We start from the raw sequence: 24,615 nt of genomic DNA, 5'->3' as shown, positions 1-24,615 counted from the left end.
TTTTACTTTTAAAATTTAAGAAAACATTAACTTTTCATGTTTATAATTTATCTAATGTTTAATTAGTATATGTATTTAAACATTTCAAAATTTCAATATTAATAATATTATAATATTCATCACATATTTAATAAACTAAAACACTTAAACAAAATGTATACATAAAAATGTTATAATTATCAAAATATAACTATTATAGGAAAATATATACGAGAAAAAGAAATCCAACAAATCCTTTCACACCTAAGAATTAAAGTATAACCACAAGTTTGTTAAGAGCACATATACATATATTTTCCTATAGAAATATATACAACTAAAATGAAATCTTAATATAAATATTTGCTCTATCTTCTTTTTTTAAAAACTGAGAGAATTCATTATCTGCTGGAAAAAGGTAAGTTAATGTTATTAAATAATATTACATATATAATCATTCACAGACATCAAATTATAATTTACTTTAAATGGACAATTCAGATGTATTGTTATCAAACTATAAAAACCTTACACTTTCCTGATTTTTAAAAATATAAATTAGAACTTGACTGAAGAAAAAACAAGCATCAGAAATTTTAGATAAATGATAAGTATTTTAAGTATAAAACGAATTTCTATTTGTACCTTTTACTTTTGAATATTAAAACAACATGATATTATTATTTAAATACTTTACCAACTTTCAAAATTTTATTTTTAAATTATTATTATTATTATATATATATATATATATAGTGTGTGTGTGTGTGGGGTGATATACAAGTAAAAGAATATCTTATAAATATTGTATTTTAAAATTAAGGAAATTTGTAGGATTAATTGATTCCCAATAAAAAAAATAAAATATATGAAGAATCTTAGACAGTAAAGTTAAAGAAAATACTAAATCAGTGTGGTTTCGCTCTATTCGAAATAGAAAAGTAAAAATGAAAAATAAAAATAAAAGTTGAAATTATTTAATTGAAGAGAAATAAAAAATATACTAGAAACGTTATTTAGTTAAAAGAATTGTTTTTATTATAATTGTTTTTATTATAATATTATACTGTATTACTTTTATTCATATATTATTTTTATCTATTCAGTGTACTTGTATACAGGGTAAAGTAATTTTTTCTTGGTTTAATACTTGGTCCCTCAGTTTGTAAGGTGTGTTTAGAGTTGTCTTTCTTTTTTTCAAAAGTTCACTAATGTTCTATATTTTGCAAAAACGGTTCACGTTAGTTCTTTTTGTTTACGGCGTTAAAAATGCCAACGGCAGACTTGTTCTGCTGGAAAAAACTTGATGATGTATACAATTATTGTTGATGTGGCACTGTGAGGTCATTTGAGGCCAATGAGAAGATGGTACGTGGTAGAACCCTTTCCACCCAAATTTAGGGTTTAACAATTGCAGAATGGACAAGGGCTTTCTCTGCAACTGGAGGTTCTACCACGAATTATCGTGGAAGCAGGATTCAGGTATTCACAACGGCGGCGCGATTGTTGTGCAAAGGAGAACACCATGACACTACGATTCGGTCCTCGTGATGTAAATGAGCTTCTGGATTTATTTTGCGCAAGAACGATGAACTCGCGAGGAGGAATATGCAATTTAGGGTTTCTGTTTCTAGATTTTTGTGTTTAATTTTGCTAAAACTTTTTAACAAAGCATGGAAATATGGTCTTGTGTTATTAAATAATGCAATCAGAGTATAAAGTCCTTTGGGTGAAAATCAAACATGTTTATTTTAGGTGGGGGCAGTAGTTCTTTGTAGGAGCTTGGCGATTGGTTGCTGTAGAAGGGTTTCTCCACTATAATTTTGTTCTTTACAGAAACAATACCCACCATTTTCTTTATTTCATTTAATGATTTCTGTGTTATTACCTATAATGCTTCTTGATTGCATCAAACTTTTCCCATCTACTGGATTTGTTGAGAGGGGAAGTTTGGAGGAACGAGATCAAAATTTTAGGAAAGGGGTAGAGGAATGTCGTATTAAAAAATGGATGCTAAGATTGCCATTTTGGAGAATGAAATGACAAACCTCAAGACAACTTTAGCAACAATGTTGTTGATGGTGGAAGAAAATCAAAAGAAATGGGTGTTAATGCTGGAGTGGAAGAAAATGGATGCTCCAATTGTGAAACCCTAATTTTGAGTGGAAAGAGATATGCCACATGACATCTTTTCATTGACATCAAATGACCTTACACTGTCACGTCAATAATTATACACGTCATCAAGTTTTTGCCAACAGAACAAATTTGTCGTTAGCATTTTTAACGGTGTAAGCAAAAAGGACTAACGTAAATAATTTTTACAAAATATAGGACGTTAGTGAACTTAAAAAAAAAAACAAGTTTAAACACACCTTAAAAATCAAATAACCAAAATAGATATTAAACATTTTTTTCTTTCATGAATTTTCGTACTTTCTTGAGTTTGGAGCCAGACTACTCGGCTCCTTGACCATTGCACGTGATCATCTGCGCCCTCTTGATGTGAAAACATCACTGAAACAAAACAAGTAAACAACACGCCAAGCCAAAGCAATGATTTATAGAATCTTTTATATCCAAATGAATTTTCAATCTTATTTTATTTAAACATTTTTTTATAAATAGCATATCCTCTTCATTCATTTTTGGATATATACGAAAAACCATGTGTTCTAGGAAAGTAATTTTCCTTTTCAATAGTCCTATCACGTTAAATAGTCACATATAATTTAAGAATTGAAATTTAAATTGTTTAAATATTTATTTCCTTTTTTATTCTAACATCTTTTAATAATAAAATCGTAATAAATTTTACATTTCAAAATAAATAATATTTTATATATATAATGATTAATCCTAATAATATAAATTACTACAAAAATAATCATTAATGTTACTTTGTTTATGTTGAATAGAAAAAAAATCAATTTAAAAATGTACTTTTTTTATGAGTATTCAAATATAATATATGTGAAAAACTCCTATTAAATTAGATTTAAAATTTTTAATTTACCGATAGAATTTCCTTATTATAGACGAATATGTAAATCAATTTTTTTTTCTTGTAGTGCACATCTTAATTCTTGTCAAGTCTAATGAGGTTGAAACATCCTATGTATTTTCTTAATGATTTTTAGCAAAAGTTTCCTTTTACTTTTGTCTTATAATGAAACTTACGTTTGAACCTTTTTTCGCAGCTTATAAGGTGAAGAGGATATTCCACTTTTTAACGAACTCCTCTTTTTGTTATTTCTCCCTTTTACTTGATAAAAATCCTTTCGTTTTTTGTCACATAATTAACCGATCGATATAATCTATTGCCATTTATATTTACATTAAATATAAAAATAATTTAATTTAACAAAAATAATTGAAACCCATTTATTGCGTAGATGAAATTTTAATTTTTTTTTTCTCATTTTGTTTTTTTAATATAATTAAGTTTGCAACCCATTTTAACAGCTTTAAATTCAACCCACCACTAGTTAAATTTTCAGTCAACCAAATATATATATATATTCTGAATGGTATACAGTCCGAGAAGATTTTTGATGCACTAGCACGCATCACAAACTAACTTGCTGCATGTCATACACATTCAACAGATATTCTCTCAGATTCTTCACTAACTCATCCATGTTCATTCTGCATTCCTCATCCATCTGCATAATAATAACACAACATTACAGATCATGCATTTGCATGATTAATCATAAGGGTGCATGAAAGGTGTTTGATATATGTACCTGAGCAATGATGTGGATTATAAGAGTACAAGTGCCAAATGGTAATACACTGCTACTGGTTGGAGAGAGATGCAGCTTTTCAAGAAAGGCTAGTATGTTGCAGACTGTGTCCTTTTGCTTCTCACAATGGATTCCAATCAGTATTTCCTCATCTAGGACTCTTGCTTCAACCTCAAACAGTGATTCTTTGTTGCTTTCACTGCTATTGCTCAAGCTTTTCTTTGAGCAAACTTCAGATTTTCTTACCAATGTTGATGAATGATGTACTACTCTTTTCTCACTGTTTTTATTTTCCAATTCTTTCACCCTCTCTTGAAGTTGTCTTGTGTAATTCACTGCTTCACGAAGTACGTAAGCCTTGTCCATCTGTAAAGTTACACACCAAATCTTACCGTTAATACAAACTAACACAATTTTTAAATATTCAACTTCTTTGTTGATATTATATTATATTATATTTTTTTTAAGTGCTTTGCATCTCAAAAAGAACAATAATGCATTTGGGACTTTAATTATGAGGAAAATATTTTTTTAATAATTTTTTTTCACAGCTCTTTTACAACTACGTATATTATATTTTATAATTGATTTATTTTAAATATACGTATCATTAAAATAGTAATAACTGCTCTAAAAAAGTTGTTAAAATATGTAGTACAAGTGTACCATGAAAACTTTATTTTTTTCTTTACTCGGGTCAGGTTTTGAATAAAATATATTTCCCATTTGCAGTGATAATAATAGTGAAAGTGCTCCCCAATTGCCCTATTCTGCCCAATAATTAGTGTAAAATTGTAAATAAATAATTTCAAAATTAAAATTAAAAAGACATTGACAAAATAATGTCGGGACAAGCTGTTGAAAAGGGATTCCATACCTAATCAAGCATGAGCGAAAAGCACAACAATTATTTGGAAAGAACAATAAAATAACCTTTTCATTTGTTTTATTATCCAAAAGTTAATTGATAATACAGGATTACCGTTTTAATGTTAGACAGTAACACATCTGAGTTTATGTACTTTTCTAAGTCTAAAACGTGTTAATAATATTTTTTCCATTCACAAGATGTGTTGAAGATATAAAAGAACATATCAAACTATTTCATTACATATTTTATCAATTTATATTACTTCAATAAAGCTAATTTAATCCCTGCAAAAAGAATACAGAGGAAGATGAAGACAAAACGCAAAGTCCGAGAAATAAGAATTATCTTACTATTTCCTTATTAATATAACAACTAGACTTTTCATTAAATGAGTTGACTCGAAAAGTAACAAAACAAAATAGGTCAATCACACTATATATATATATATATATATATATATATATATATATATATAAAAGAAAATGCATGATGAAACTAATGTTAATTCTTATAAGAAAAATCAGTGTCTTCCATGGATCAAAAGAAGATATTTCTAACCAACACTGGTTGGCAAATAAAAAACAGAATTATTTATTAAAAAATGCAAATAAAAACCCATTAAATGTTTTTAATATGCATTTCAATGAAAGAAAATCAGTTTGAATTTTTAGATAATACTGAATGTTCATGATATAGTAACTGACCCTCTTGAGTCCAGGAATGGTGGCTGAAAGTGCTATGATGCTCCCTGTGAGTTCCTGTCTCCTTTTCCTCTCAGCAATGATGTGATGCTGTGTCTCACGAGACCTTCTAGCCCTCTTTCTTGGCTGAGCCATGACAGGTTCAACCTGAGATCCATCTTTCACCACAGCACCACCCCTTGTACTGCAAGATCCCTGCAGTGTAGAAGGCTTATGTTTTGCGATTGGCTCAGCAGTTGAAGTATCAAAAGAGAGAAGGTATGCTGCTGCTGATGATGATGGTGGTGGTGGTGGTGATGTTTTCAAGGACTTGATGGAGTTGGAACTGTAGCTTTTCTGCAGAGTGTCACCCATTGCTTCATCAAATGACACGCTGCTGTTGCTGGGACTGTTGTTCTCTCCTTCAGGTGACAAATTCTGTGGCTCCTCAAGGATCTCTCTCAGGAACTGTTGCTCATCAAATGCATCATACTCTTCCATTTCCTGTGACAACTATGAACAAAAAGTTCTGAACTTTTTCCCTGGTTTGTTCATGGATATATAGCAGAATGCATACTCAAAAACCCAGAAATTGAAACTAAATGTGGTTGAAGAAGGCTTTACCAGATCGGAAATCCAGTTCTCCAATGAATCCTCCATGTTTTATGGATCTGAGAACTCCTTTTGTGTGAACCTCTGTGTTTCTGTGAAGCTGATAGCAGCACTATTGCAACTTCTGTATCAGATTGCTGTGACTGTAACAAGGTTCAACTTTTATATATACTACTTGTATTCTAGGATGATTTTTTATTTTTTATTTTTTATTTTTTATTTTTATTTTTCTCACACCTTTCATGCGATTATTATGTATTGAGAAATTTATACTCGTTTCAAGCATACTCCAGTTGACTAAACAAGTTGTGCATTTTATTATATTATTTACATGGTTTTCATTTTGTGGCAGGTGGTGTAAAACAAATCCTTAAAGTCAAAAAATTAATATTTTATAACATATTTAGTCTTAAAATAAAAAAAAGTGCTATTTTAATAATTATACTGATTTTTAAATTGTAACAATTTAAAATGTAAATACAATTTTATAAAGGTGTGAATTTATCAGACATTATGATGGAAACAAAATTTATGTATGATGATTTATGTAGAGGTAATGTCACGTGATATAAAATAGAATGAAATCCTTGTAAATCCCTCTTAGTAGTAGAAATTATTTATTGGTTTTATTGGTGACTGATTTCTATGATGCAAATATTTTACTACCTTTATATAGTATCTTGTTCGGTAGTAAAAAAATTAAAAATAAATAAATTTAAAGTATAACCACAAGATAAAAAATAAAAAATATGTTAAGTTTATTATGATTTTTGCACGGTAATATGTTATGTTTAGGTTTATTATCATTCGACAGGTTTTTTTAGAATATAGATAGGTTCTTTAGATTTTTTTTTAACTGGATTTTTATTTTTGTAAAATTTACATGGTACATTGATGTTTGTTTTTTAAATGACGTGGCAAGTTGTTAGATAGCTAAGTTTGATGTAAAATTTTGTTTTTCTTTCAAATTAAAAAAATTGAAAAAAGTTAATTGAATTTAATTGCTTTTTAAAATTAGTGATTTTCACCTTACATCAGTCACAATCCTTCATCCTTAACTCTTTTGTGCCACTATTTTTATCTTGTATCAGTCATCATTAACATCGTTCAATTACCATTTTTATCACCTTCGTCACTAGAACTGCAAAAATCTAAAAAAATAAGGAAGTCACTATCAAACTCGTCTTTTTCCACCAGAATCACGAAACTCAGTTCGTGTCGCCATAAAAATCACCACAACAAACCAAATCAAAACTATGAATTCATCATCCACCTTCACCCAAACCATCGAAACACAACAACCAGTCATCATTAACACCGTTCAACTTGTTGAGGTACAAACAAAGTCTCATATCGGATAAAAAAAGAGTTGGACATGAGTTTATGTACACATAGATACCTCCATTGTTAAGAGACTTTTTGGAGTGGTACCAAAAACAAATCCGTGAAAGCTTGACCCAAAACGGACAATATCTTACCAAGTGTGGAGATCTATGTGTATATCCAACTTTTCCAACACAACTACCATCTTCATCATCCTCGCTACTAGAACTACAAAAATCCGAAAAACAAGAAAATCACTATCAAATTCGTATTTTCCCACATAATCACGAAACTCAGTTCATACCGTCATAAATATCACCATAACAACTCAAATCAAACTATAAATTCATCCTTCACCTTCACCCGAACCACTAAAACAAAACAAGCCAGTTAATATATAGTTTTTTATATATAAAAAATTATTATATTTTTTATGTATTTTAACTCATTTTTTTTACTTTTTGTCTTTTGCAATCTAGTAACTGTAAATGATACTTTATTATTTTTATTTACTTTCAGTCAAATATCTTTAAAAGTTATTTTTTATTTTTATTTATTTTCATCCCATGTATTTGATAAAGAAAAGATTATAGTAATAATGAAAATTACATGAACATTTCACGTGTCAAATATTTCAATAATTTTTCTTTGCATTTTTAAATCAATGACGCCTCACTTATTATATATTTTCTTTTTAAATATTGTCCACTATTTTCTCATAATCACAATGATGATGATATTTTTATATAGTCTGACATCATTAAAATAAAACATAATTAATATAAAATTTATAAAATACTTTTCATTATTTTTCAATTAAATCAGTCATTGTCCCTCTTTTGTTTTTTTCTCCCTTTATTATTGCACAAGATATTATATAAATTTTAGGTACGGACAATGTAGTATGTGAGCTAATCAGTGATAAGAATACATTATTAATCGCCAAAAATGGAACTTGTTGTTGGATCCAAGACTCAGACCACTATGACAATTATTGTGTGCAAAGTGCCAAAAAGTATAGTTTATTTTATTTCTCATAGGAAAATGAGTGAAGCTTTATTTTATTTTATTTTTAACTAAGTTGGTTAAAGTTCACTGTGAATCGAAATTATGAATACGATATATATATATATATATATATATATATATATATATATATATATATATATATATATGGGTTTACTAACACGCGTACGCCTGTTTTTTAGGTGGTATATTTTAGCAATGTGTATCGGGTTTTAGTAAATAAAAATACCCTTATATATAATGGATTCTAAGTTTTAAGATTAAGGATATTTTAATAATTTACATTCTCAAAACTAAAAAAAAATCCAAACACTTACTCACCTCTCTCATTCACTTACTCACCTCTCTCATTCCTCTCAATCCTTTCTTTTTCATCTCTCTCACTCCAACATTTTCTCTGTCATCTCTACGTAGTCCCAATTGAAAAAATCAGAAACATTTGTCCTCAAACAATGCCTTTGTAAAGAGTTGAGTCATTAACATATTAACCTTCGCAAAGGTTCATTCAAGATCTCTTCAATTTCACAATCTTCACTAACCTCTCTAATTTCATCATATGCACATGTTGAATCATCATCTCTAAAAAAAACCCTCCAGGCCAATTACCAGTTCCTTCGGATGTCATTATCCTTGTGAAAATTAAATAAAATTATATACGACAAAAATTATAAAATGAAAATTCATTATAAAATCATTTTTTGTATTAACAACTAGTGTTTCTGATTTTTTTCCAGGCCAATTACCAATTCTTTTGATGTCATTATCCTTGTGAAAATTAGATAAAATTAGATAAGACAAAAATTATAAAATGAAAACTCATTATAAAATCATTTTTTGTAAGAAATTGTTTAACAACGAGTATTTCTGATTTTTTCCAAGTCAATTACCAATTTCTTTATGCTTGTGAAAATTGGATAAAATTATATAAGACAAAAATTATAAAATGAAAACTCATTATAAAATCATTTTTTGTAAGATTGTTTAACAACCAGTGTTTTTTGACTGAGAAAGATGAGAGAGAAAGGGTTGAGAGGAATGAGAGAGGTGAGCAAGGTTTTTGGGGGTTTCTATGTAAATTATTAAAATACCCTTAACCTCAAAACTTAGAATCCATGATATATAAGAATATTTTTGTTTTATTAAAACCCAGTACACATTGCTAAAATATACCAACTAAAAAACAGGCCTACGCGCATTAGCAAACCTCATATATATATATATATATATATATATATATATATATATATATATATATATATATATATATATATATATATATATATATATATATATATATATATATATATATATATAATAGTGGCAGTGGTTTAAAAATAATAAAATTTAATTATTTTAATATTAAATTGTTTTAATGTAAGTAGTTTGTTATAAATAAATTTTATTATTTTAAATATATCATGTTTTAGAAATTAATTTTTTAAAGTTTTTTTACTTCAATATAAAGGTTATATAGCTTTTTATTTATCTATTTATCTATTTGAAGATCTCGTTCGAGTGATCCTTACAGTGAAAATTATAAGTTTAATCGATCAGTTTTTTAAATAGAGTAAGTTGGTTTTTTTTGCTTATTCCTTTGGTCAGTATTCCCTTCATGCTAGTCATTTTTGTTTTGCATGTGTCGTTTGAGTATTTTATAAGACTATATGTTGATCATTGATCATAACGGTATACCCTGATCATGTTTCTGTGGTTCGTAGGAGCATATAGGGCTTCCTGTACGTTTGAAATTGTTTTAGGCTTCTTAGAGATGTTAGCAAAATCAAGAAGTATGGAAGTTTTGGTGATGCCCAAATCAAGTCTTAAATATTCACTTTGCAAGAAGACCTTCATGAATACTTGTTTTTCATTTGTGCATGTATTTGTTTTCTCAAACATGATGCCATGTATTTTTATAACTTTGGGCCTCTATTAAACTATAAAGAGTTGCTTCCTCATCCACCCCAAGTGTTCCCTACATCTCTCCACTATTTTTTTTATTCCAAAAATACCCTAGGTTAATTTAACTTTTACCATTTAATTTTATTTATTTTTTTAAAACTCTAAATCTCCCTACACCCCTTCACTTTTATCTTTTTCTAATTGCACACAAACTACTCTTTGGTATCACAAAGAGTTGTGTTTAAACTGGTATCAACAAAATAAAACTAACTAATGTAAAACTTGTCAACTTTAAAATAATGACTAGTAGCAATAGTTCATTTGTAAGAGAATGACTAATAACAATAGTTATTTGTATCGTAACATATTTTTCTGGTATAAATATATTATCTCTACTGCTCAACCATGTTTCCGTATCCATGACCTTAGCTTTTAAAAAAATCTAAAATTATTTTGTTGGTGCTGCTGCCTAAACCATGGAAGCCTCCGCTGCCTTCTCTCTTTACACGCGAACACCTTTTTGGGGTTTATCCAAGATACCAGTTCTAATACTTATCCCTGCCTATGATAAGCCTTATTCAATATTATATGATATCTTGTTGAGAATTAAGGAGTGCATGTTTGATGGCCATGGAGAGTGCATTTCCGAAACAGATAGAGTGTTTGGAAAAAGGGTTTGATTTCACATGTGATTTCCGATTGAGTGGAGAAATCGTTTGTGAGATGTGGTAGAGATTAATATAAATGAAAATTGGCTTGATGCTCATTATCTATGCAATGACTTCTTAATGAGAATATGCTATATATCTAGTGATTGATGCACCCTTTCTCGTGACTTCTTCATACAATAAAAAAAAGTTTTCGAATCGGATGTCGACATCCGTTTGTCTTTCAACGGATGTCGATATCCGTTCACGGATGTCGATATCCGTTCACGGATGTTGACATCCGTTTAAGAATCTAATGCATATTCAGATCCATTTAAATATTACTAAAGGATAAAATAGGAATGGAGAGGTGCCAGGAGCACTGTGTGGTGGTGTAGGGAGTAACTCTCTAAACTATATTATCAGCTTCATTAATTAAAATGCATTACATAAAATACATTAATATTACAATTACATTAAATGCCCATACAACAAACACATCAACAAACACATCAAGTACTTTACTATTACAATTACACAATTACATTACATTAATTTTTTACAACAAATGATGGAAGTTTAATCAATACAATTACATTAAACACATATAATAAACATCATCCCAAATAACACCTTCAACCATTTTTCCAACATAAAAACATATTTATCTAAATTTGATATTTTCATCCTTTCACCATCCCTTTCTTCCATCTTCACGACGATTCAAGTCATTTCTTTATTTTTCCGACTTTCATAATCCCTTTCTTTTATCTTCACGACAATTACAGTCATTTCTTTATTTTCCAGACTTTCATGATCCCTTTTTTCTATCTTCACGACAGTTCCAGCCATTTCTTTATTTTTGGACTTTCTTCAATTCTTTGTTCATTGTACCATTGAAAATAATTGCAATCAACCAAATCTTAACTCCCACTCTATTGAACAACACAACAAAAACACGCTTCAAAACACACTTCTAGTCCCTGTTGACAACAAAAATAAAAAACAGTGATTTTTGTTTCCATGGATCTTATCTTGAAGTTAGGACAACTCCAAAAAAAAATTTCCTTATTCTTAGGGTTTCTTACAACTTGAAACACTACATTTTTACAACAATAGCAAATGAGTTTTACACTCAACCTCCTTTTGGTGCCACTATTATGTTTCATCCTTTAACCATTGCATGTGCAAAATGAACAAGAACGAGACTAGGACATGTCTCACCTGAACAATGTTTGAAGCCTTCCACAACCTCTTCTTTTACAAACCCACCTCTTATTAAAAGTCACAACTTTAAATGTTAGGACAAACAAACTAATCACTTAGAAGGGGATGAGTTAACATGTTAAATATTAAATTATTTAACAAAATGACACTTCATTCACTAATACAACTCACCACGTCTTGACGTCATTTATGTCATGTTAACGAAAATGATTTATTTGTTTCAATTTAAAAAATACCTTGAGACTACTTAAAATTTAAAAACCCAATTGAAATTTCAATACAAATACAATAATCATCCAAAAGTTTTAACCTATAATAAATAAAAAAAAATCTCAAATACAATGACCTTCCATTAATAAACATTGATGACGACACATTCCTTATATTTTGCTAGTTTTCAATTATAATTATAAGCATGCACCAAACAGTTTTTGTCACACATAAAAAAAAAAGTATATTTATAACGCAAATGGTTTACAATAAAATAACAAATTTTAAAACAACAACTGTAATTTGGTAATTTGCCGAAGGTAAATGATTATATCACGTTACAAACTAAAAATTAAAAACACGCATTTATTAATAAATTATTAGGTTTATTAAAAAAATTGAGATTTATTGAGAAAATACAACTATGAAATTTAAACCCAATCATATAAAAAATTATATTATTAAAAATCTTAAAACAATAAATTAATAATTTTTCATCTTTATATGTTATTCAATTTTTTTATTTCTATGAAATTTATAAGTACGCTTAAAATGTTAACACAAATATTATTAGTTAATATTCACAAATTATGAAAACTTCAACAATATAAAAATGCATTCAAATATTTTTAAATGTAGGCAACTCTAATTCCAACAAAGATTTGTTTTCTATAGGAGGTTTATCATTCACGTTAATTATTTGAGATGACAGTGTTTATTTAGATTAATATTAGATTATTAGATTATTTTATAGAAAATTTGGAGAAAAATGAAATTAAATGTGAAACTACAAGAAAGTAAATTATTTATGGTGATTATTGATCAATTATTAATTTACTTTTATATACAAAGATTGATTTTGAAATGAATTTTAACAATTTTTTTTATTATTGACAATCAATGAACAATACCTTTAAATCATTATTAATTTTTAAGAAATATTTTATTTTCATTTCCTCAACTAAATATTTTTAATCAAATAATATTTATATTTTAAAAAATACATCTAATAAAATTTTAGTATTATATTAAAAAACAATTTATCAACTTTTATAATTTAGTAAAATCAATCACGTATCAATCAATGTTATAATCAAATCTATTTTTTTCATTAAATTACATTATTTCACGTTTCCTTATTTTTAAATCAACCATTCACTCTTCACAGATATTGTGTATAAAATTTCCACGAATGTGATCATGGCAAAATAGACTTACTAAGCCATAGTTGAGAGTTGTATTTTGCATCATCTATTAATATATATATATATATATATATATATATATATATATATATATATATATATATATATATATATATATATATATATATATATATATAAGTATTAGATAATACTGATAATTTTTAACATATTTTTTAGAGAAAAAATAGTTTTAAAATGTTAAATGTTATTAACAAAATTTTAAATTTTTATTTGTAACTAGCATAATTGCAATATTTGGGTAGATAGGACAGTTCATAAACATCTAAAAATCATTTTAGTTTTTCCTTTGGGTGGGATTACTTTGTGTCTGCGTCAAATCATAACCACAATCACAGTACTCAAACTCTACAAATTTTAATCATGAAATTAGGTAGCAAATTAGAATAATCGTACGAGAATAAAACACAGCTTAATTGGCTAGAATTTTGAAAACGTTTATATTGAGTGATAGTAAAATATAAAAAAAAAACAAAAGAAAACAAAAGAAACAAAAGACAAAAAGATAAGGAAAAATATATTAAGTATAACAAGCTATATGTAGATGCTATACTTAGAGTATAACATCACCAAAATATTTTAGAAACATTTTTAGATATGAATTGGACGAAACATGACAAACCGGCAAATGTATTAGAAAAGGAAATAAACGTAAAAAGAAATAAAGACTGACAGAGAAAAAAGAAAAAAAAGAAAAGAAATAGCTAATAGTTAAAAAAAGAACCTGGTGTAAAAGACAAAAATGGTCTACGCCTTCGTAATTATTAAAATGCAGAAAAATGAAACATGAATAATTGCTAAAACGATATCAATGTCCCATGCTACGTTGCAGCCTTGCAGGTGTTACAAGACAAGTTTTTTAATACATCCGAAATAAATTATTTAAAATAGACTTAAATTGTTTACTTAGTCCTAATGTTAAGCGGTTTTTTTTTTTCAGTTTAGTATCTGATTTTAAAAGTGCATAGATTCAGTTCAAATTTGTAAAATTATATGAATGAAGTCATATCCGTTAAGTTGACAGCAAAGATGTTAATTCCTACTGACGTAGCGAATAAATAAGTAATTTTTTTCTTCTCTCCTTTGTTGTGTCGAGCTTTTTCTCTCTCTTCCATATTAATGGTTTTCAAAGTTCAAGGACTTTTCTTCCCAAAAGGACTTTTCTTTGCTCTGATAAAAAAACCCAAAAGGACTTCTCCCTCTTATTCCACATATGGGAGGTTGTATTCTTCATTTGGTAACGTAAGGGGCTTATCCCAAAAGGACTTTTCTTTGCTCTGATAAAAAAAACCCAAAAGGACTTCTCCCTCTTATTCCACATATGGGAGGTTGTATTCTTCATCTGGTAACGTAAGGGGCTTATCCAACCCTGCAACCGAGGTCACAACGTCATCCATGTCGAAAGCGCCATCGTCTCTACGCTCCTCCTTTCGCGCGCATAGGTTTTTTGAATCTTGCATCACAGGTGTTGTCACGGCGACCACTTGTAAATGGGCAGTGGTGATGTTACAACGGTGACGTGTTCGTGACTATAGGTGTTGAGTCCATGAAGATCGAAAATGGAGTAGATCCTCGAGCTGTGATTTAATCTTGATTTGATTTGGGAAACTAGGTTTTCTGATTTCAAATTTTTATGTCTTTTTTTTTTGCTTGAGAAACTGATTTCTTATTTAGTTTTCTTCCTGTGGAGGTGGCTGTAAATAATGAAGGTTTGGCTTGGGGATTTGGCGGAGGTTAGTGAAACAAAAGCAAAAAATGAATGAAGAAGAATTCTTGATTGAAAGAATTGATGATTACAATATGTAGTGAGTCTCCTTGAAGGACAATTGCAAGGGAAGATGATGGAGGGAAGGGGTGATTTGGTTAAAAATGTAGGGATTATGGGCAATTCTCTTTTAGAACAAAAATCAGTGAAAACTAAAGAATTCCTTTTTAAAAAAATCAGTGAAAAATTGGAGAAGCTGTTGGATCTTAGTAAAGGAAGGAAGAACATGTTATGGTGAAAAAAAAAATAAAGATTTGCCCCTATTTGTAGAATTTAGGCACTGCAACATGATGAGGTGTGTCGGTAAGGCTAATTGATTGTTAGAAAAAGGAAAAAAAATGAAATTGAAACCATTAATATGGAAGAGAGAGAGAGAGAGAAAGATGGACACAACGAGGAGAGAAGAGAAAAAGTATTGATTCATTCGCCATGTCAGCATGTAGTTAACCTCGTTGCTGTCAATTTAACGGACAAGACTTCATTCTTACAATTTTTATAACTTTGAGACTCAAAATATGCACTTTTAAAATCGGATACTAAACTAAAAAAAACTCAGTTAACACAGGGACGAAGTAATCATTTAAGCCTTTAAATATGAAAAACACAAAATATATATATATATATATATATATATATATATATATTATACTTAAATATCATCGTATTGACTCACAACTATGTCATATTATTGGGTTAAATATGTTTTTAGTCCCTAAACTATTGGCCGTTTCTGATTTTCGTCCCTCTTTCAAAGTAAGGTACAATTTGGTCCTCATTCTTTTCGAAACGTTCGTTTTAGTCCTCGGAATTTTGGTTTTAGTCCTCATTTGTTGCTAAATGAGGACCAAATTTTTAAACAGTATTTAGTTTTCGAGGACTAAAACGAACGTTTCGAAAAGAATGAGGACCAAATTGTACCTTACTTTGAAACAGGGACGAAAACCATAAACGGCCAATAGTTTAGAGAGTAAAAACATATTTAACCCTATGTATTATTCATATGATGGACTGAAATGTTGGTTAGATTAAGTGTATTGAAGTTCATAATTTGAGTTTTGTAAAATGTTATATTCATGGTAATTTTAATTCATAACACTGTTTTTCAGTAGTATATAAATAATATTTTTTTCTTAGTGATTAGTTGTTAAATTGAAGGAGGAATATGTATGTAAACTTTTATTGATTTTGACTTTAATAGAAAGTTAAGAAAAAATATTTTTGTTTTTACGGTATGTTAGTATTTTGATTCCAAGTTTGTTAAATAATATTTTTGTGATCAATTTTCGTATTTGATGTATTATCTCTTTTAGAATCTAAAATTATATTACGGTAAGTTCAAAATGTAGATTATGTTCTTTTTTTCTTTAGAGGATTGAAGGACGAAGGGATATGTAATTTTTCTTTGGTCTTGATTCCAATGTAAGACTAATGAAAGTTGTTTTTATTTTATAAATAACGTTAATGTTTTGATTTAAAGCTCATTAGATAACATCATTAAACTCGTTTTCTATATTTGAAGTATTATTTGTTTTTAAACCTAAAACTCTGTCACAGTTTTGTTTTTAAAAAACGTTTAAGAGAATTAAATAAAATATTTAATCTTTTCTTAACCTTAACTTCTAAACAATTTGACACCGTTTGAATATAAATAATTTAAAAATAACAATAATTGTCATTTAGTATATAAAAATAGATTTACAAGTAAAATAAAATTAAAATTTTTTAAAAGTAATCTAGAAGACAATTTTTACAAATACCCGCTTAACTTAGTGGATATTTTTCATTTATATTTATATTTTTATTCCTAAAACTTTTTGAGTAAGTTTCTTTATAATCATTGAAAAGAGACAATCGAATTATCTAATTCTTATATAGAATAAAAAAAATGAATGAAAAAATATATATAGAGACAAAAACACGTGTTACCACCTAATGGACATTTATCCCATTAAAGAAAAACATGTGAAAACCAAGACTCGAATAAATCGTTATATCTAAAACTTTAATTTCTACTAGACCCTCAAAATATTTTTAGGATATCCTAAAAACAATAATTTCCATGATCAATAATATTCAAAATATAATTTTGAAATCATATCTTTATCTTACTGAAACGTGTGTGGTCCTACATTCTTGTGTAGATGATGGTTCAAACATATTCTTATAATTTAACTTAGTTTATAGAAGACGACGAGAATGTTTTAAATTACTCTTCAAAACACGCTGTTATTACCTAAGGCGGGCAACCGACCGGGAAGGTTTGGACAAGGCTGAGCGGGTGGAAGCAAGGCTAACAGGGTCCGATCGGGTGTTCCAGCCTGATATGTCCGATCGGAACTCTTTAGCACGACGTGTCCGATCGAGCATATGTATAAAACTGTGGACTGGAGACAACAGTTGAATGCTCATGAATATGTAGTTAATGAAGTAACGGTCATTGTCGAGTATTTAAAGTGTGCATTGAAAGCCATTAAGAGGTAAATTAATGGGTAATATTCTCTGAAATCATATAAATAGCAAAGAAGAAGGTAAACTCTCGGTTCTTTGATAATTATATAGACTTGCAAGAGCCCATTCTGACTTAAGCGTCCGAGTGAGAAGGAGTGTTTCCGGGCAGAAGTAGCAGGAGTTTTCCTTGGTCCCATTCCACAGAAACACAGGCTATTATGACATTGCAATTAGTAATGGTATAAAGTTTAACATACCATGTAACATTTTTTTATATTTTCTTTTTAATAAAATTTACATGTTATTCATTACACTACTATATTCTTTGTAATAGGATTTTAGGGATATTTTTGTTTAAAATAATTGAATATTCTTTTTTTTTCAGCATCACATGATTTTGAAGACGTGATCAGTGCATTGCTTTCAGACAAGTAATTTTAGGATCAATAGATGTTTCGACCAACATGTTCACTGCTTTTCCTGCATATTTGGACTAGCACGTGCATTCATCAGTTATTCATGCTTCAATAAAATATGCATTTCAGCTTCTTTTTTATTTTACACCATAAACATTCGAATTAATTAATCAAAAACTATAATTCAGAATTTTTGTTTCAGTTGAAAATTTCTACGTACATAAGATCGCAATATGTTTCACGACTTATCTCTAAACACAAATAAAAATAACAAAAATGTGTTACCGTGTAGGAATATATTTACATTCTAAAAAGTGAGAATAATAAATAAATATGCCAATTTTAGTAGGTTTATTTATTTTCATTATGAAAAACGTAATCGGAAAAGTAATGAGAAACTAATATGTTAGTCAGTACGTTATATAGAGTTTATGTTAGTGTTAGTAACTTAAAACTGGTAAGTTAACTTATTAAATCATAATTACTTAAAAAAACACTTTCGGGTGTTTTTAATGATTTTTTATCTTTTTATTTGTTTATACATGAATTATTTCAGTTGTAATTTTTAGTTTCAGTTATTATATCTTTTTTTTCATGATATATTCTGCTATTGATCTTATATTATATCTTAAAGTATTTTTAAAAAAGTTTAAAATTAAGTAAAAAATAGTATATACTTAGCGGATGTATACATTTTGGTCATATTATTTAGCGTATTGATTAAAATAAATAGTAAAACATGAAAATACTAAAAAATAATAGAAAAAATAATCTAGTATTATTATTTCTTGAATATTTATTTAGTCAATAAAATAAATATTAAAGTATTAACATAAAAAAAAAGAGAAATGGAAAAAAAACCAAATCAAATATTAAACTTACTTTATATAGAAAAATAACTAGGTAAATTAATAAATACTTTTAAAATATGAAAAGGAATAAATATAAAAAAAATATATGCTACCATTTCTTCAAAATATTATTTCAAGTAGTATCTAAAAATATTTTAGAAGCAAATAAAAAGCTTATTTATTGCTAATTAAACTAAGGTTTAATCCTTTACTACATCCCTATTTATGTACGAATTTTTCAATTGGGTCCTCGTTTTTTAAAGTGTATCAAAATGGTCCCTAATTTTGAAAATTGATATCAATTGAGTCCTTTCCGTTAAGTTGGCTGGACGGCGTTAAAAAAATTGATGAGTGGGATGCTGAGATGACGAACGAGCGCTCGTCCACCAGCGAACGAACGCTCGTCCATCAGCGAACGAACGCTCGTCCATCAGCGAACGAACGCTCGTCGACCACCGAACGAACGGTCGTCCAGTGTGGAACGAACGGTTGTCCAGCAGTAAGAGGTCGACGAGCGTTCGTTCTCTGGTGGATGAGCGTTCGTTCGCTGGTGGACGAGCGCTCGTTTGTCATCTCAGCATCCACTCATCAATTTTTTTAACGCCGTCCAGCCAACTTAACGGAAAGGACTCAATTGATATCAATTTTCAAAATTAGGGACCATTTTGATACACTTTAAAAAACGAGGACCTAATTGAGAAATTCGTAAATAAATAGGGATGTAGTAAAGGATTAAACCTTAAACTAAAGAAACTTTTAGATAGTAAAGAAATATAAACTTAAAGTCTGTAATACATTCATCATATTTCAGTTTGAGCTGATAAGAAAATAAAATTCAAATGAATTTAAATCAGCTTTTAAATTTGGTTAATGATTTCAATATATTTTTTTCTATACCAACTTGGATTGGTTCGTTTAAAAAAAACAACTTCCTTTGAATCTTATGTTTTAATTTCCGTTGTGTGCACAAACTCTTCAAACTAGCAATAAAATCTGTATATCAATAAACTGAAACATTCGTGGTGGGACTAAAAGATACGCAGTTGAAAAAAGTAAGACTAAGATCAATATCTCAGTGAATAATATCATAGATTTAGCATGGCTAAAAAAAGTTTACAGTAGAAATTGTAGTCCTTCAAAAAACCAGTACCAATTTTCATTGACAAATTCCTCTCTGAACAATTCACATTATTCTAAACAACCAGTTCCTTCACTCCAATTCAAAAGAGAAAAAGGAAAAGATGACAAACACCAGATTCCATAAACATCCAGTGAAAGTAAGGAAAGGGTTCAAGGTTGCACTGATACTCAAAAGTTCAACAAGAAGACAAATAGGAAAAAAGGTCATATTAGTTAACCAGCCATGGGATGATTAGCAATATACTCAATAGCAAGATTACAGGAGTCAATTTTATCGGCTTCCTTGTCTGGGATCTCTAACTTGAACTCCTCTTCCAGAGCCATTACAATTTCCACATTGTCCAAGCTATCCAAACCCAGATCCTTCTGAAAATGGACATCTGGAGTTACCTGAGGAGCAGAAGAAACCAATACACACAAGAACATTTCATTAGCAATGCTCACAGTTTTAACTAGATGTGCATCACCAAAATTGCAAAACGGAATAACACTCGGTGCAATCAAATTAAAGAAAATTTTAGCAACTTTGTTACAAAGTGCAAGTGATAAATACTGTTAGAAATCTCACATCGATTAGGAATAAGACGAGTTTATAATATATAAATGGATGCAACCTTCTCCAAACTAATTTTGTAGAATTAAGTTCGGTTTAAAGTCCACTTCTTAACAAATTCAAGATGAAGTAATCTAAGGGCTTGAGATTAACTAATAGTGAAACCTGTATATTTCAAGAGTGGGCTGACTGAGCAAAAGTGTAGTTGCTTCCACCCAGATTTTATCTAAAAGAGTGAGTACAAAAAGAACCAAGAGATATTTAACCATAACCATGCATTTGTTATATTGATGGTAACCCCCGAGGAACCAAAAAAATTGGAATAAAAGTTAATAGATAAAAGTCTACGAGAAACGGGAAATAAAGACCACAACCATATCCAGTTTTACATATTTCTCATGCAATGTCTTCCCCTAGAGCTGAAAACTGAATGCAGGAATCAGGAAAAAAATTGAGGAAATACTTAATCTGATCCTAAAAAATTGAGACATTAATACATAAGTTGCTGAAATTTATTTCATGCAAATGAGTCCCTGAAATTTTTTCTATCTTGCATTTAAGTCAAAGGTATGAAGAGTTATCAACTTGACATGCCCATGAGTCAGTCCTAGTCCACCCTTGAAAAAACCCCTTTTAGGAGGCCTCTTCAAGCAAGGGCCAAAAAAATGCCTCAACCCCCAAAACTCCCTCTCAAGTGGGCTAGGGTCAAGGTTAGGGTGGGTTTAACCCTACTACAAGACTTTAATTAACTCTTAGAAACGATATCATTTATGGTTTATGCATAATTTTCCTATAAAAGCACACAACCAAGTTTATTAAAACTTCTCACAAAATTTATGTTAGTCTAATTAAAATGTTTGTATATAGTTCTTTGACAAATTAAAAACACTTAAATTTGCGACAAATTAGGAATTGCATTTTTTCTTGTATTCAAAATGAATATTTTTTTCTAAATAGAAGACACATGGACTGGCCCTGATGCTAAGGACTTTTGTAAATATTTTGATCCCGTAGGCTTTTTCAATGGGAAGCTTTTTTACCTTGTAAGTTTTTCTAGCCTCAGCCCATGTGAGTTAGGGCCAAACCATGCAAGGAGGGTCAAATTAAGTCCTTCTAACTCCCAAAATATAAAATTCATAATTTAATTCCATACAACCACTCCATATTAGTGAAAAACAAGGAAGCAAGCAAAATCCCAAAGAAGCCTAAATCAATTACAGATAAAAGTTTCATTCTATATAATCCTTCCACGTTAGCAAAAATCAGACATAGTGGATGAACCAACAATAGCCACCAAATGAAATCTAAAGCCATAAACTTTATCTCCATCAACCAATGTAGCCAATAACCTCCGATCCAAACAAAACCTCACACTTCCAATACACCATCTCAAACAAAACCTCACACTTCCAATACACCATCTCAAAATAAGCCCACGCTATTCTTCCTCCACCACCACTACCTACAAAAACAGAAATTATCTGAGACCCTAGCTCATAAATATCTACCATTACTACCCACCAAACCACACCCATAGTCCGACAACTCCAAAATACACTACTTATATGAAATTGGGCATTTACTTAAGAATTCATTGAAGTGAATCAAAAGTGTATTACACAGTTCATATCTAGTTACACCCTATCTTCATCTCTCTCTCATCTCCCACCAAGTGGATTTGAGGAAAACTTAACCAGCCGCCTAGCCCTCCCCCATACACACGAAGCAAGTAAACGGTGAAGAGTCTTAATCACTGAAAAGAAAATCAACAGGGAATATTATTTATATAAACATGCATGCATCATTCCGATCATTAGACTGAATTATAATTTCATAATTTGCTTTGTCTATCACTATTATTTTTAACTCTATTAAGGGGGAGAGAGTTACCTAGAATTTGGATAAAAACAAGACAGAATAAAAAAAGGGAAAAACAGAAAGAAAAAAAATGCTTCAAAGCAAGGGGACAGTCTTCCAAACTCCAATCCATCACGCCTTGGCACGTCAAACTCTAAATGCCTTCATAAAAATGAAAGCCTTTATCATTTTATTTTTCACCTTTTGCTCGGGAATGTGTGCTATAAACAATAAAAAATGCAAACTCTAAAAATATTACTGAAATTGTCAGAATCTTGTTACCTGAATCTTGTTATCAGAAATTATGCTTCATTAAAAGAATCTTGTTATCTGAATCAATATTTTGATAAAAAAAATAACATAGAAGCCAAATATCATACTAGGTAAGGTCTGACACACAACACATAGAGAACAATTCCCCCCATCCAACCCTTCCTCCACTTAGTGATATGAGTCCTGTGGACCAGGCCACCAATTTAGGAAGATATTGACAGAAATCATAATCAAATACACTATAGAAGAAAGTTTGAGTCACACCATGCCCTAGTCCCCCGTAGTTTTTTTGATAAAAACATCACTCTCAGAAGAATGAACAGCTAAAAACAATAACAGAATTTGCTCTTTTACCTAAATTCCCTCATTAAATATTTGAAAAATTCCCCACTAGTGATGTGGACATCATTGATCAGGCTAAAGCTCTTAATTCCCATGAAGCTCAGACCCATAACCAGATGGAAGCCCAAGACCAATACAAGTTTAGGAGGGCCCATGATCAGCGCGAAGAACTATAAATTGGTCCACGAAAGTTTGCAAAAGATGATGACTAATCTAATGAAGGTGCCATTACATGATGGAACCAAAAAAGTGGAGAACCACATGAGGGAGGTGCTACTCACATGTACTTTTTGCTTAGAATGAGAATAGAATGCCTAATTGTTGCTCCGAACAAAAGATTTAGAAACTTAGTTAGGTTGTTTTTTCTTCTGTAAAAGAGGTATAAATAATTTGGAAATGAATGGAATAGACAAAATGTCTAGTTATAATTTAAGGTGAGAGAAACTCTCTGTTAGGGTTCTTCCCTGAACTTTTTTTATCTTATTGAGAATTCCCTAAACTTTGGGAAGAACCTTTTCGGGAAAATCAATAAAATAGTGATTTGTGACTTGCACTTTTCCCAAAATTAAGATTACCAAAAGTAACCGTATGATTACTGAACTAAATTTCCAGACTATGGGAAAATCCATATAGCAAAATAAACGGATCACTATACACAGTCTCACATAACACAACAAAGCACAAAAGCAAGTCAGGTGGTTACGGCAAACTTTCAAATGTTGAGAAGACTTTGTGGGCTCAATAAACAGAATAATGATTTGGAATATCTAATCCTCAATTTCACACTAACTAAGATTACAATCACAACCAAGGTTATTTATAACTGAGCTAAATTCGGGGAACATCAATTGGTTAAATCAACGGAATGACAATTTTTCATTTTCGAATTAACCAAGGCAACAGAATGTAAACACCACCCGGATAGTTACAGGTAAAAAAATGTCATATTCCAGGAAGATGAAAGACCCTTATAGCTAAATCAATCAGAATTCCCATTGACAATTTTTGAAGGCAATTAAGAACCCAAACACCACCCAGATTCCAATTGAGCTAAATTTCCAAGTGTGGGAAAACCCTTTTGCCAAAATATAAAAAAGGCCAGCGACATTCATTCCCCGTTTCCCAAACAATCGGACAACCCATTTGGTGAAATCAGCAGATCACAATTCAGAGTACCCTTTTCTCATATTTCTTATTTGACAATAAGAATACAGAAAAGGATGGAAGAAATGAAAGTAGGGAAGGAAAAGGAAGAGGGAAACCTTGGAAGGATCGACTTTGGGGAAATCTTTGACGACGGCGAGGACTCTTTGGATGACCTCCTCTTTGGAGAGATGGTCGTCGCCGTGTGATGACATGGCGCGCCATGGCTGAAGTCTTGGAACGGCTTGGAGTGGCACACGAATGTGGCGGAGTACGGCGGCCCTCACTGCCATTTCTCTCTCTCTCCTTTCTTTTACAAACAAGTGAAGTGACTCTACCAATAGCTTTGGTGTATTTTAGAGCAAATGTAAATAACTAAAC

At 29.9% G+C, this 24,615-nt stretch overlaps 2 protein-coding genes across 3 annotated transcripts; both read right to left on the bottom strand.

Moving 5' to 3' along the window:
* Positions 1-3,363: 3,363 nt before the first annotated feature.
* Positions 3,364-6,065, bottom strand: LOC124843523 (transcription factor bHLH25-like). 2 transcript variants are annotated; one of them, XM_047320292.2, is made up of 4 exons: positions 5,904-6,065; positions 5,304-5,783; positions 3,729-4,094; positions 3,364-3,644 (listed from the first exon to the last, which is right to left on the bottom strand). In XM_047320292.2, exons 1-4 carry the CDS (start codon positions 5,937-5,939, stop codon positions 3,549-3,551), a joined length of 978 nt encoding a protein of 325 aa, XP_047176248.1. In that variant the 5' UTR covers positions 5,940-6,065; the 3' UTR covers positions 3,364-3,548. The 2 variants fall into 2 exon arrangements, with proteins under 2 accessions (XP_047176248.1, XP_047176240.1); XM_047320284.2 differs by having other exon boundaries at positions 5,304-5,792; positions 5,904-6,064.
* A 13,931-nt stretch (positions 6,066-19,996) lies between these two features.
* MTACP-1 (mitochondrial acyl carrier protein 1) lies at positions 19,997-24,588 on the bottom strand. Its single transcript, XM_047320411.2, has 2 exons — positions 24,354-24,588; positions 19,997-20,456 (listed from the first exon to the last, which is right to left on the bottom strand). Exons 1-2 carry the CDS (start codon positions 24,525-24,527, stop codon positions 20,280-20,282), a joined length of 351 nt encoding a protein of 116 aa, XP_047176367.1. The 5' UTR covers positions 24,528-24,588; the 3' UTR covers positions 19,997-20,279.
* Positions 24,589-24,615: the final 27 nt, after the last annotated feature.

The sequence above is a fragment of the Vigna umbellata genome, chromosome 4, assembly GCF_029865625.1.
Source record: "Vigna umbellata cultivar VRB3 chromosome 4, Vumbellata_1.0, whole genome shotgun sequence".
NCBI classification, from domain to species: Eukaryota; Viridiplantae; Streptophyta; class Magnoliopsida; order Fabales; family Fabaceae; genus Vigna; species Vigna umbellata.
The sequence above is the reverse complement of the archived record's forward strand: the minus strand, read 5'-3'. Positions and strand labels throughout refer to the sequence as shown.